Here is a 13,457-nt window from a genome sequence, read left to right as displayed (position 1 = left end):
TCTCCAAATTTCAACCCTTGTTTTCCGTCATCTTGCACATGAAAATATTGATTTACTTATATCGGGGGGAGGGGGCGGGGTATTGTTTGTGATGATTGACTTTACTTTGTTCATACATGACGTGTGTTTGAGAAACTTTTCTGAATGCCTAGATACTTCAATTGATTCTGAGAGTTACAGTGATTAAAATATTGCATTAAAATTTACATTCTTAAAGAATCTGTATAGTTATCCTTTCACAATTTGCATAATAAACACTATCAGCAGTTTGTTATAAAGTCATGTTCAGCAGTTTCAACATTCTCCATTAGGGGGAACTTCTAGATTTCAAAAGTTTTTAGATGTGCGTACCTAGACAGTATAGCTCGCATTTCTCCTGCGGTGTTGCAATCGGTGTGTGAAGAGTGGGAGAAAAGGGTTGCTTTGACAATTCAACACAATGGGCAGCAAAGTTACAAGCACACCATTGTTTTTCTTGTGAAATTCCCAATAAGTTTGATGTGTCACATGACCCTCTTCCCATTGAAAAAACAAAAGTTGGATCCAAAATGGCAGACTTCAAAATGGCCACCATAGTCACCACCCATCTTGAAAAGTTTTCCCCCTCCCATATACTAATGTGCCACAAACAGGAAGTTAATATCTCCAACCATTCCCATTTTATTAAGGTGTATCCATATAAATGGCCCACCCTATATATATGCTGTAGCTGTATTTACATGTAGGGCTGGACGATATGGCCAAAATTTATAATTGCGATAAATTGTTTAGTTTCTGTCGATACAATATAATTCCGATATTGATATAAACAATAAAAAAGACAGAAAAATTGCCAGGAAGAAACAAGGAACATGACATCACTGACCATGACTAACCAAACCCTCATGGCTTTGTCAATATTAATATTTTTAAACTAACTTTAAAATGATGAATGTCAGTCAATGGCTGGTGCTGTAAATAACATATATAGAATATGTGTTTAAAACTTATATCACTGTTATTGAAACAGTAATATTGTGATTATATATTGATATTAAATTATGGTCCAGTCCTATTTATGTGTTTAATGAAGTCCTTTTATGAATGTCACTGTTTGACTACTTGGTTTAAACACCATGTGCATGTGCTGTCAGTATCTTGTCACATTTTCAAATACAGTGGCCTAGTCATGCATGTGTTCTGAGCATGTTTGCATTTCACAGTGATGAATCATCACGATTATAATGGCTCTTAAAATCTCGCTGTCAATTTTCCCTTAACTCCAATGCTTGTTGATACCCATCTCTTTGTTTTCTTATTTATGCAGTGAGACTTGCTTTTTTTTTTTTTTTAAATAAAATGAAAATAAAGCCTGGGTTCATGCTCCAACATTTTGCGTAAAACAATGATCGATAAGCCTTTGAAACTACGAAATTGAACAATCCATAAAAGTGTTTATCAAAGGAAATACTTTATTAATTTTTAAAACTGAGCTCCAGTGTAATCAATACTGAAAGTCCTGCTGTGGATATGCGCAGTAGTTTGTTGTTTTTATTGTTGTCACTTTTATTTAAGGTGGACAGGGTGCAGAACATGAGCATGTGTGTGAAAGGCAGACAATGGAGACATGGGGGAGCAAGCAGACACATTATCCATAATCCAGTCACAGCTATCTGTAGTTTGGCAACGCCTCTGCAGCACGTCCCTGCTGATAGTTCAATATTTCATTGTAGAACACACCCTGCCAGAATCCACTTGATGAACGACAATGTCTCTTTCACCCCCAACCTCAGCACTGCCTGCCCAGTCCACTGCCCCTCTTGCTGCTCAGATATGTTCTCTTCCTCAATCTAACACACTCTTCTTCCCTCCCCCCTCTGTCCTTCTCCCCCCCTCCCTCATTTGCTCCCTCTCTCTGTCTCGCTCCCTAGTTTGACAAAGCATATGCCTACAGCATCCGCCACATGTTTGGAAAGGAAGGCAAGCGAACAGACTACACCCCCTACAGTTGTATGAAGGTGATTTTGTCAAACCCGCCCAGCCAAGGCGACTACCACGGTGAGTTATAGCCCATGAGGACGTTCATTTAATATGTGATGAAGCCGTTCTGATTCCTCTGGAGCCAGGACTCAGGATAATGACTCCTGAACAAACACATCTTTTAAGTTATGGCCACAAAACACACAAAGAATCAATCACGGCAGACATTCCAAGCCACTGTCACTAGAATAATAATTACTGCACTAATTACACTGTGAATATTACCAGCCTGTTCTTACCTGGCCTGTCCGCCTTTCCTCTTCCACCTCCACCACCTCCCCCTCCTTCTCCTACTCTCAGGGTGTCCATTCCGCCACAGTGACCCGGAGCTACTGAAGCAGAAGCTGCAGTCTTATAAGCTCTCTCCCAGTGGGATCGTTCAGGTGGGTCTACACACATACACGTACAGACACAATGCAGGCTCACTCTCAGCGCCAGTCGAATTGCAGTCTAGCACACAGGATTATGGCAGTTCTCCATTATGTGGACTTCTCCGAGGGCTTTAAGCCCAGATCAGTGTCATGTGCTGCTGTAACGAGTTTCATCTGAAGGGGAGAGAACAAAAAAACAACTCTGTGGTTGTGATTGTTTTGCTGCAGAACCCAACTGTCACAACTGAAATGTTTTACGAAGTGAAAAATGAGCTCGAAAGTAGTGTCAACTGTCAATAAGAAGGCATCGCTTGTTGGTTTTGCTATTTTACGTCCATATAGGTACTTATAGCTTCTTACTTTATTTTCATCGTCCTTAAGTGAAGTTACTAATGGAAGTTGTTCAATTGCTTTTACAAATTGTTCATAAAAATAAGTTTTTCAGACAGTTTCTAACAGTTTATATTGGCTTTTGTAAATGCTTTGATAAAATTCCAGAAGTAATATATCCACAAGTTTGTCTCCACACTGATTTCACATTTAAGGTAGTAGTACAGTGGAACCTCTACTTACGAACTTGATCCATTCCGTGACCCGGTTCGTAAGTAGAAAAGTTAGTTTCTCGAGTCAATTTTCCCCATTTAAAATAATGGAAACGCAATTAATGCGTTCCAGCCCCCACCCCGAAAGTTACCCTTTTTGCACTGATATATGTTTACAAAACTCTCAAATTAGTAAAAATACATGTAGCGTTACTAAAAATAAAAAAGAAATACAGTGGTAACAGTAATAAAAAAGAAATAAAGTTTTAAGTGGTTACATATCGAAGACGTGACGACTGGCTGGAGGAGTAACACAGGCACTGGCTGTATGACGGGAGGTGGGGGGCGGGTGGAATAACGGAGAGTAGGTGGGTGAATGTGGGGAAACGAAGTGTAGATACGGCTTAACTTAGCACGAATGTCTGCTATTTACACTAATGCTAAATTGCTAAAGCTACAATTTGCTAATCTTAAAAGCTCACTCAAGTCTGGGCGCTGGGAGACTCGCCTATTGGGGTCAGTGGCCATTTCCAGCCGCCGGCTCGGCGAAGGCTCTGGTTCGTTTCTAGAGTCATAGTTTGTTGGTGGAGGCAAAAAATTTTCAAATGCCCGGTTTGTATCTTAGAAAGTTCGTTAGTATAGGCGTTCATTAGTAGAGGTTCCACTGCATTTTCATTTACAAGTATTCCTATATATAGAAGAATACTTCCTATGGAAAATATATTCAAGTTTGGCCACTTTCTGTTTGTATTTAACTGTATTTACTCCCTTTAATGATTCTTTAACCCCTTCAGACTGAAGTATTTGACACTGATCATTAAAGTCCATGGTAATTGTGACAGAATCACAATGACCCCTCACCACTGTCCACATGCTGCTTGGTCTGTAACTGGACGAGGAGTGTCTGTAATTTCACTCGTGTGCTTTTAATTCCCTTTGACACTTTGAGGGCTATGACCCAGGATTTTAAAAACTTGTGATTTAAAACACACATTTTAGCAGCTTTTTAGGACATGAAGTGATATTATATATGACAGGCAATGAAGTGAGATTGCTGGCTATTGCTGTAATGTTCTCAGAGTTATTGGCCTCAGACACTGATGCAGTTAATGGACTGCGTGTAATTAGCCTATAAAGTTAGGTGTTAAACATAGATATTCCTAGTGCCTCAGAAAAGTATTCAGTTTTAGTCTTTTTTTTTTTTTTAATTATTATTATTAAAAAATGTAATCCATTCTTCATTACACCACAATCTTGCAATTTATTATTTAATAAGGAGAAAGGGCAAAGCCTGTGAATTTTGTGCAATCATGAAAATTGTGCGATGCTTACACATTCTTCCCATTGTCTCTGAAAAGAAGATTAAAATTATTAGTATTGGAGGAGTTTTTTCATCGTATCTTGGAAAAGAAAAGAGAACTAAATAGTTGAATGGTTCAAGACCAGCTGAGACTGTAATGCTTTGATTCAACATACTTTGAGTTAACTGCTAATAATGTTGAGAAATTATGTTTACATATCAGTTTATTTCAAATAGAATCATTTACAGCCCTAGTATTACTTACTTATATATAACATTTTCTTCATAGTAGGTTACTATAAAATGCTAAATTGAGGATTCAAACCAAAGGAGCATCTTTCTGTTTTGGTTCAGGCCTGGGGAGCTACACTACAATTTGGAACGCAGCCCTCTTATAGTGGTAGTGCAACTCTTTCTCTAAAGGAAGAGCCCGCCTTGTAGTCTCCTATCTTCTGTATGCTTTGTTGGAAGTGTCCCGGTGGGTTGCATGTCCAACACGACCCACAGCGTGTTTGAGGGAAATGGTGGACAGCTCACTAATGCACTTTGACAAGTCAGCCCACGGGCTGCACATTTCCCATCAAATTAAATTCACAATTTCTTTGGCGACCCCAAGCCGTCACCCCCCTCCAACACCCTGTAGCCTTGCAGAGGCTCAGACCTGTGGGCAGAGAGCACGGCGATGGTGGCATTGTGAAGTTAAGGCCAGGAGCTTGCGCAGCATGCAGCCTCCTCTCACTGCAGCGCCAGCCCAGTGCGCTGGATAATTAAAAACTGCAGTGAAAGGCGAGAGGGCTGTGTAGGAGGCTGATTAAAATGCAGAACATCCGCCCCTCTCAGTCACTCTGTCTGGTGACAAAGTGACACCAGAGGCCAGAAGGAGCAGGTGCCATCCGCCAAAGAGTGGGACTGTAGGAAAAGCAGAATTAACCTCTTTCTCACTCGCTCAGTGAACCCACAATGCCACGAGACTCTCACTCCTCTATGCGTTGAAGTGCTAAAGGATCACTTGTTCCTCTACCAACTCCAATCAGAGTGGTGAACAAGCAGAACCACTGATAATGACCATGTCCAAAGACAGCTGCTGTACAACGTGGTTAGAGCTGCAGATTCAATCACGTATTAATCAAAATTAGGCTCCTGCCTTAATTTGCCAAAGGCTGCAATTAATGCATTCTGCTTAGTAATTAGTATCATGCCTACTTTACAGTCAGTGACTTCACCGTACTTCAAATGGAAGCTCAGGAAATTCTGCTAGATCCCAGTTCATGTTATATCCCGGAGATATTCTGACAAATAATAGATTTTTAGATGCTAATCACCAGGGCTGCACCTAACAATTATTTTTGTAATTGACTTATCTATACACAATTATTTGATAAATCGACTAATTAATTTAACTGAAGTAACTGAATCCATATTGCACCAAAAGGCTGCAAATATTAAATGTTTTCTTGCAGGGATTAACGTTCTTTTTCGCTTTGATGGATTTCTATCGCAGCCAATCTTTACACACTCAGGTGTTGTGGTGTGTTTGAATATCTTAGTCTTGTGTCTGAATATCAGAGAATTAGAACGAGAAAAAGAGAATTTCAGCTTTGAATTGAAAGAGAAATCAAGTGAAATTCATTTAAACTAGCCTTCATGTGTCTATCTAATGTTTAAAAAGGACAATTCTGGGAAGCCACAGTCTTCTGAAACTCTGTCTATTATTATTATTTGTTTAATTATATATTTATTTGGGGCTGAGTTTGTTTCTGTAGTCAAATGACTGGTGTTTGGGCTTCTAGTGAGATATCACAGTTTCTTGGTCCAGCCTCTTTCTCCTCAGCATCCACTTCTAGAGCCAAAGCCACTGAAACCCTGAAACATGTATCAGGTTTATCTTAGCTTCAGGCTCATTGATTTACTGCCAGAAAGTAAAAACGTGAATAAAACATTTGCAATTATAGCAAGTGTATTGTATTAAAGAAGTGTAGTGCTGCTGCTGTTAGCAGTGTTTAGAGGCATTATTTTGTTGTGTTGTTTTATGAAACAGTTGATTATTTATCAACCACTTTTATTTCATAGATTACACACAGAATTACATTTACATATAGGCCAAAAATAGAAATACTATTCCCTTTATACACTATTGGTACCCAAGTATTTAGGGCTTAGGGTGTTTACCATTTATTTACGGTATTTTGTAACTTATTACTATTACACTTCTCACAACTAAAAGTTGATATTAATTGGCTAATAACTCTTAATATCAGCAGACAGTGTTTCTGACACACAGCTCCAATGTCCTGGGGTTCTTTGTTCAAAGCCCAGCTTAGGGCATGATTAGTGAGCAGTTTAAGGTGTTTTCCCAGTGTCTGCCTGGACTTCCTCCAGGTGCTCTGGTTTCCTCCCACAGTCCAATAGCATATGTTAGCAGGTGGATTGGCTACATGAAATTGCCCATTAGAGGGAGTGTCTGAGTGAGTGTGCAGTGCCCTGTGATGGACAGCCCCACTGTACGGTGTGTTCCTGCCTTTCGCTCATTGATTACAGTTAGGCTCCAGGTCCACCGTGACCCTGATCAGGATAAAACTGTTCCAAAAACCCAATTAATATAGTGAAAGTCCTCATTTGAGCAACTCAGTATTATTTAAATATTTTAATTGCGTATGAGGTAGAATCTGAAATTGCATAAATGCTCATGAACTCATGCATGGCTGTGTGTATAACCAGGAGCTGGAAAAACTTGCTGCAGTCTGCTAGATCTGCTTCCCTCTCCATGAACTCATCTGTCTTCCCCCATGCCGAGCCCATTCTCACTGTTTTTATGACCAGACTATATTTTTGACTCTCAGTCACCCAAGGCGAATGTAAGGGCTCGGTAATGACTGTTTGAGTTAAGCCATGAAACCTGACCAACAGTAGGTAGAATACATTCACATATCAGTGATGCAGGGCTGTTCAAACACAAGGTGTTTCTAGAAAGAAAATAATAAGCCACCTGGGAAAAAATAAACCAGCAAGCTGCTTCTGATTCATGTTTACCTCCACTGTGACAGTGTTATGATTCCAGATGTATAAGAAAATTATTAGAGATTGTTAGCGTTATATACGTTTTACATTTATGGCATGTGGCAGACACTTGTCCAGAGCAGCTTATGCTTTTAAACATTGTACAAATATAAGCTAATGAATAAGATTTGGCAGTCTTGCTCAAGGACATTTGCTGATATAGCATGGGTGTCATCAAATAATGGCTCCATGACCAACTTGTAACACATTTATTATAGGTTTTGGACCTATAATCCTTTTAATGGGGGAAAGTGAGGAGGAGAAGCATGCCTTGCTCCAGTATAGTCAAAGTTGATGCAGAATACTGAACCTCCTTATGTTCATTCTTTCTGTAACTGGTTCTGAACTGTCTTCTCTGGTCTGAAAACATGGTATGAATCAAACTCAGCAATGTGAGTGGTCACTATTATACAAGGCTCAGATCCTGAGGTTTTCGCCTTTTGCTGAACAAATTATTTATCAACTGGGCCTCACTGAATTTTAATTAAATACCCCTGGTGACGCTTGTTGTTTGTGGAATTGAACCCTAATCTGCCATATGAATGACAGCGAAGTTATTGCTTGTAATATCCCAACTGCATTAGTCAATACTGGACGATAGCATAGTAGAAAGAACGTAGAAACTAAGAACAAAGCTTTCTGACTGTCTTGTTAAATCTCAGTCTGTGGAAGCATCATCTTGAGCAGTTGACTCTAAAGTTTTGTCATTGCTGATAAACTTGAGACAGCCCAGACAGCTTTATAGAATTCAGCTCTGATCTAACAGATAACACCTCGATATGGGGTTTATATGACCTCTGCCCTCCATCTGTCATCTGTCACTGCAACACTGAAGCTTATGGATCAGTAGTGCCTCATGCTTTCAAGGTCCTGTATAATGCATTTCTGCTCTTGTCGATTCGTTGCTGAGGAAGAATACCATGATTTACCAGCAGGAGTACAGGCTGGAACGTGCTATTCGAGGGAAGGTCGTGACAGAACCTGCCTCCTATTTTCTTTTTCTCAAATCGCACTGAAATGTAGCACAATACATTATTAATAATAAGCATTAAGATATAGGCATTTCTGATACTGATATTACAAATACTGCAATATAAGAATGATTATGACAATCCTAGATGATCCAGAGCGGTCCCAGGTTGTGTTTTGAAGAATCAGTGGATTCATATGATTTTAAAATAATTAGATTTTTGTCCAAATGTCGAAGGTAATATTTAGTCATGTCACGTCGACTCTTCCCTCAAATATCAGGTGTACAAATAAGCTTTGAAGCATTTTTGTGTAACCTATAATCATATTCAATATTCAGACATTCTCCAGCACCGATGTGTATTATTTAATATAACTGTTGTGTAGCAACAGAACCAATACGCAACGTTCATGATCACTAACATGGAAATCACCATCCTTAAATCATAATCTTAAACCAAAACTCTTAAACCAACCCTATTTTGGATACAATATTATCTCAGAGAACAGAACACACCAGATGCACATGCTTTTGCAGCACTTTTTCCTTGCTGGAGCTCATAATGAATGCAGTGGGGAATGCCATATTAAAACTACTTAATTTTTAGTTTCTTTGTTGGATTGTATGGCAGTTGTCAGTGTTAATACTACACAATAGTTGCCATAAAATGACAAAAGACTGGGAGAATATTTGAAGTTTAATTAAAAAAATTTTACACAAAAATGCTATGAAACTCGTTTAGATATTAACGGAATTTTATTAAGGGTTTATTATTCCTCACAGGTCCATTTGTTATATTTGTGTAACTTCATGTATGCAAAACAGACTAAATGGTTTCATTCATTATCTGTAAGAGCTTATCCAGTATCCAGGTGGGTCCAGAGCCTACCTGGAATCATTGGGCACAAGGCAGGAATACACCCTGGAGGGGGCGCCAGTCCTTCACAGGGCAACACACATTCACTCACACCTACGGACACTTTTGAGTCGCCAATCCACCTACCAACGTGTGTTTTTGGACTGTGGGATGAAACCTGGAGGAAACCCACGCGGACACGGGTAGAACACACCAAACTCCTCCCAGACAGTCACCCGGAGCGGGAATCGAACCCACAACCTCCAGGTCCCTGGAGCTGTGTGACTGCAACACTACCTGCTGCACCACCGTGCCGCCCACTAAATGGTTTTACTTAGTATTTATGACTTAAAGCTGTATTTGAGTCTGGAGAAAGATTATTGAGGTTTGAACATCAGCAGTGGGGAAAATATGACCCCTCCTTTCAGAAGCTCCATAGCGTTTCTCTGTCCAAGCCGCTTTGTTTATTTCCCTTTTACGGAGCCGTAGCTGGGTATGAACACCAGCCCTTTTTTTTCTAGTGTGCAAACAAACTGGAGAGCTAGTGAACTGTGAGGAAATGATAATGGAAATTTACAAAATGTGTTTTGGATTGGAAGCATATACAGCATCTTTTAAAATGTATGGATGACATGGAACTGGGAATAAATAGCACATGTCAGTGTTTATGCACAGCAAAAAACACTGGCCTAACTTGCTTTGAGAGTTTTATGCATTCCTTAATCTCATTTCATTTGATTTGGACACTTTATTTGACCCTTTCAGAGGTTTAATTGTTCTCTGCAGTTAAAAATATGATGAACAAGGAGCAGTGAAAAAAATAAATAAATCACAACCCGTAACACAAAGGGGAAATTAACCCTAGAACACTGGTCTGCCAATGGATCTCAACTCTCTCTGTCTTCTCCTCTTTTCACAGATTTTGGAGCTTGTCAAGGGAATGCACTATCAACTGGCCTGCCAGAAGTACTTTGAATTGACACACAATGTAAGGACGCCTTTCATTCTGACCCGGTTTAATTGGGCCTGTTTTTGGCAGCTCTGGGGCAGCCCTGCTGTTCTTCTGGAGACGCTCCACAGAGTCCGGCCACTGTAATCACATCCATCATTAGCTGTCATAGCTGCTTAATTTTTATGGGTTTATTATAGCACTTAAGATTAATTTACCCTTGTATGAATTCTTAATTTATTTGATCTAAGGCCTTTTAGCAAGGACCTTTGGATCAGCATTTTCGGTCATATTCAAGGTTATTATTTAGCTGATGTGTTTTTGAATTTGGACGTGCTGGGGGTGGGTGGGTTGAGAGGGTCATGTGCGCCTGCTTGCCCCGTGCACTAAATCTGAGAAATCTTTTTCTGTGTTTTGTAAGAATCGACCGTTCAGATTGCTCTAACATGCTTTCCAGAGCTCAATAATGTGTTCTATAAAGCGGGACATAAAAGCTGTGGATTTGTGGGTCAGAGCCAGTGGGAAAGCAAATGAATAGGGCACACATTTCGGCATGCACTGATTTCTTGTGGTGTTTCTGCCCCATGTGTGCATATAGTATTTAGACAGGAGGCCGTAGAGGAGCCGCATCGTCTCCCAAAATACAGACACACAAACAAACAAATGCGCACACACAGTGGGAGTAATATATCCAAACTGTGTCAGTCAGGATTAGCCGTGTGGCAGGTGCCCTGTCCCTTCTCTCGGAAGCAGCCGGCTGACGAGTTAGGGGTGAAAATGTGTGCACACACCTGTGCGAAGCAAACCGCTGCTGTCTGCTTAGTGACAAGTTAATTTGATGAAAAAGGAGAAAGCCTTTATGAAAATGAGAGGTATACCTTTCAAATGATTGTCAATGAGTGCCACTTGAATGCACTTAATAATCTGTAGTTAATAGGATCTCTGCAGTTATCAGATTATTCAAGTGGTCATGTAAACAGCATGCGCTGATTTCGGAGATAATTTCAGACAGATGAGTCAGTAATCTGATTTTTCCCATTCTCTACATGCGTGCAGACATAACCAGACAGAGTGTAGAGCTATCTCCAGAATATATTCTGAAGATGTTCTGTACCTGACAATTCATTAAGTAACAGTCGCACCCCCCGGTCCTCTCCGCTAACATGTGTCCAGGAGCTCGGGTCTGACTGCAACAGAGGAGGGTCCAGGGACAGGCACTCCTTTTAAATGCTGATATGATTTGATTGTTATGATAAACAGTACCAGTCAAATGTTTGGACACATCTGGTCATTGGTGGAATAGGTGGAATATGGTTATTCACTGTATACAGCTGTGTACCAGCCCCTACCTCTCCACAACCAAAGTTACAGACTCAAACACATTAAGAAGGCGAGCAGTGCTACAAATTAACTCCTGACGAGGCCACAGCTGTTCACTGAAAACCGTTCCAGGTGACGACCTCATGAAGCTGATTGAAAGAACGACAAGTTTGCAAAGCTGTCATCAACGCGAAAGGGGGCTACTTTGAAGAATCTAAAGTATAAAACATATTCTAGTTTGTTTAACACTTTTTTGTTTACTGCATAATTCCATGTGTTCCTTCATGATTTTAATGTCGTCCAAATTCATTTACAATGTAGAAAACAATTAAAAAAAAAACATTGAATGAGAAAATGTCCAAAACTTTTGACTGGTACTGTACATTCACAACATGTGGAAAATGGCCCAAAACAAAGGAAATCCTCCCTGAGTGGGCGTGTCCAAACATTTGACTGGTACTGTATGATTGGCTGTTGAAAAGCAAACGGACCCTATACCCGGACTCTCTGATGTAAAATCTGATTTCGTGTAATTATCAAATTATTATTATTATTATTATTATTATAAAGTGAGGCAAGGAAAAATCCCTGAATATGGAGCTGAGAGATTAAACAAACTAGACATTTAATTATAGAACAAAATATACAGAATAAAACACGTTTCATTTTGAAAATTTGATTTCCAAAAGTCAGTGTAAAATTCTCAGTGTACACTCTCCACTGGAATGCAGTGTAAACAGAGCTAGTCTCCAAACAACTGTCATTTGTGAATTATCCTGATTGCAAAGACCACCAAGTGTATTGACAAATAAATTGACAGTCTAAATTGGTTTGTACTAAGGGGCTACAGCTAATTTTCCTAACAACTAGAACTATGCAGTTTAACAGAGAGCTAGAAAACATAAGGAAAACTAAGGCCACACTGATTCTCACTTAAAAGTTTGTTTGTGTGTGTGTGTGTATATATATATATATATATAATTGTCTACAAATAGCATCACAATTGAGCAGAACACCACTTACCTGTGATCAAATTATTGTAAAGCACCGTCTCTCATAGTTTCTTTCTTTATTTGGCATGGTTTAAAGGAACACTAGGTAAGATTTTATATTTTTGACTCTGGGCTTCCCTTAAAGAGGAGATGATGTGATGGGTGGTGATCGTGGTTTGGTTTGGTTTTCTAGGCTCTGTTCACTCTATTACATGTCAGTGAAACATCACAATGAATTTGAAGCTGTAATTGTAAAGTAAAACCCTACTTCGTGTTCCTTTAACTGTGCATGGACTTTTGTGGGTGTTGTTTGTACAGGATTGATATCAACAGTCCAGTTTCTAAAGTGTATTTGCTCTGTCTGTGTGCTCTAGTTTGAAGACAAAGACGCTGAATTCAGAAACAATCCATTGCTTCTGTGTAGGGCTGGACAAAAGGCCAGAATTGGTATCATGATATATATTTCTTAATTATGGTTGATAAGATATAATTCTGATATCGATATGAACAGTATAAAATCCACTGAAAAACAAACAAACATGACATCGCCATCAAACATAAACATATTGGCTTTGGCTTAATATTTTTAAACGAAATGTTAATTTCAGTGCGCTAAACTAACGACAGCGCCCTGTAATGAACCTCAGTCAGTGACAGATGTTGTAAATAATGTACATTGAATATGTGTTTAAAAGTCATTGTTATTGAAACATTTTATATTGCGATTATAGATTGATATTGAATTATTGTCCAGCCCTACACTGTGTGCTTTTTTTTAATGCATTTTTAATTTTGATAAAAACAGCAGCCCAGTACTCCAGAGATTCTTCACGAATGCCCTGATCTAGCCCTAATCTGTGCCACCAAATTCCTCCCCATTACCAGGAGGTTTTTATGTGCGTGTTTGTGTCTGGCCCAGCCCTTCTTTAACGCCGTAATGTGCTCCAAGTGTTATTGACAGGATATAATGGCTTTTAATGGCTAACAGTGAAAATGGCCGTGCCGCTGCAATCCAAGGGCACTATTTAGCGGTTAGTCTGAGGGCGCGGAGTGCAGGGGTCGTTGCTGATGATGAATAGCC

The 13,457-nt window shown here is 39.6% G+C and overlaps 1 protein-coding gene across 3 annotated transcripts in view; it reads left to right on the top strand.

Moving 5' to 3' along the window:
- prim2 (DNA primase subunit 2) overlaps positions 1 to 13,457 on the top strand; it is a 63,616-nt gene that overhangs the window by 48,643 nt on the left and 1,516 nt on the right. For all 3 annotated transcript variants that reach the window (XM_066679575.1, XM_066679574.1, XM_066679573.1), the window contains exons 11-13: positions 1,911 to 2,037; positions 2,320 to 2,402; positions 10,035 to 10,103. In XM_066679575.1, the coding sequence (XP_066535672.1) occupies positions 1,911 to 2,037; positions 2,320 to 2,402; positions 10,035 to 10,103 (279 nt within the window). The remainder of the gene's footprint in view (positions 1 to 1,910; positions 2,038 to 2,319; positions 2,403 to 10,034; positions 10,104 to 13,457) is intronic.

The sequence above is a fragment of the Hoplias malabaricus genome, chromosome 8, assembly GCF_029633855.1.
Source record: "Hoplias malabaricus isolate fHopMal1 chromosome 8, fHopMal1.hap1, whole genome shotgun sequence".
In the NCBI taxonomy this organism is placed as follows: Eukaryota; Metazoa; Chordata; class Actinopteri; order Characiformes; family Erythrinidae; genus Hoplias; species Hoplias malabaricus.
Note: the sequence above shows the minus strand (reverse complement) of the source record. Positions and strands in the feature narration are given on the sequence as shown.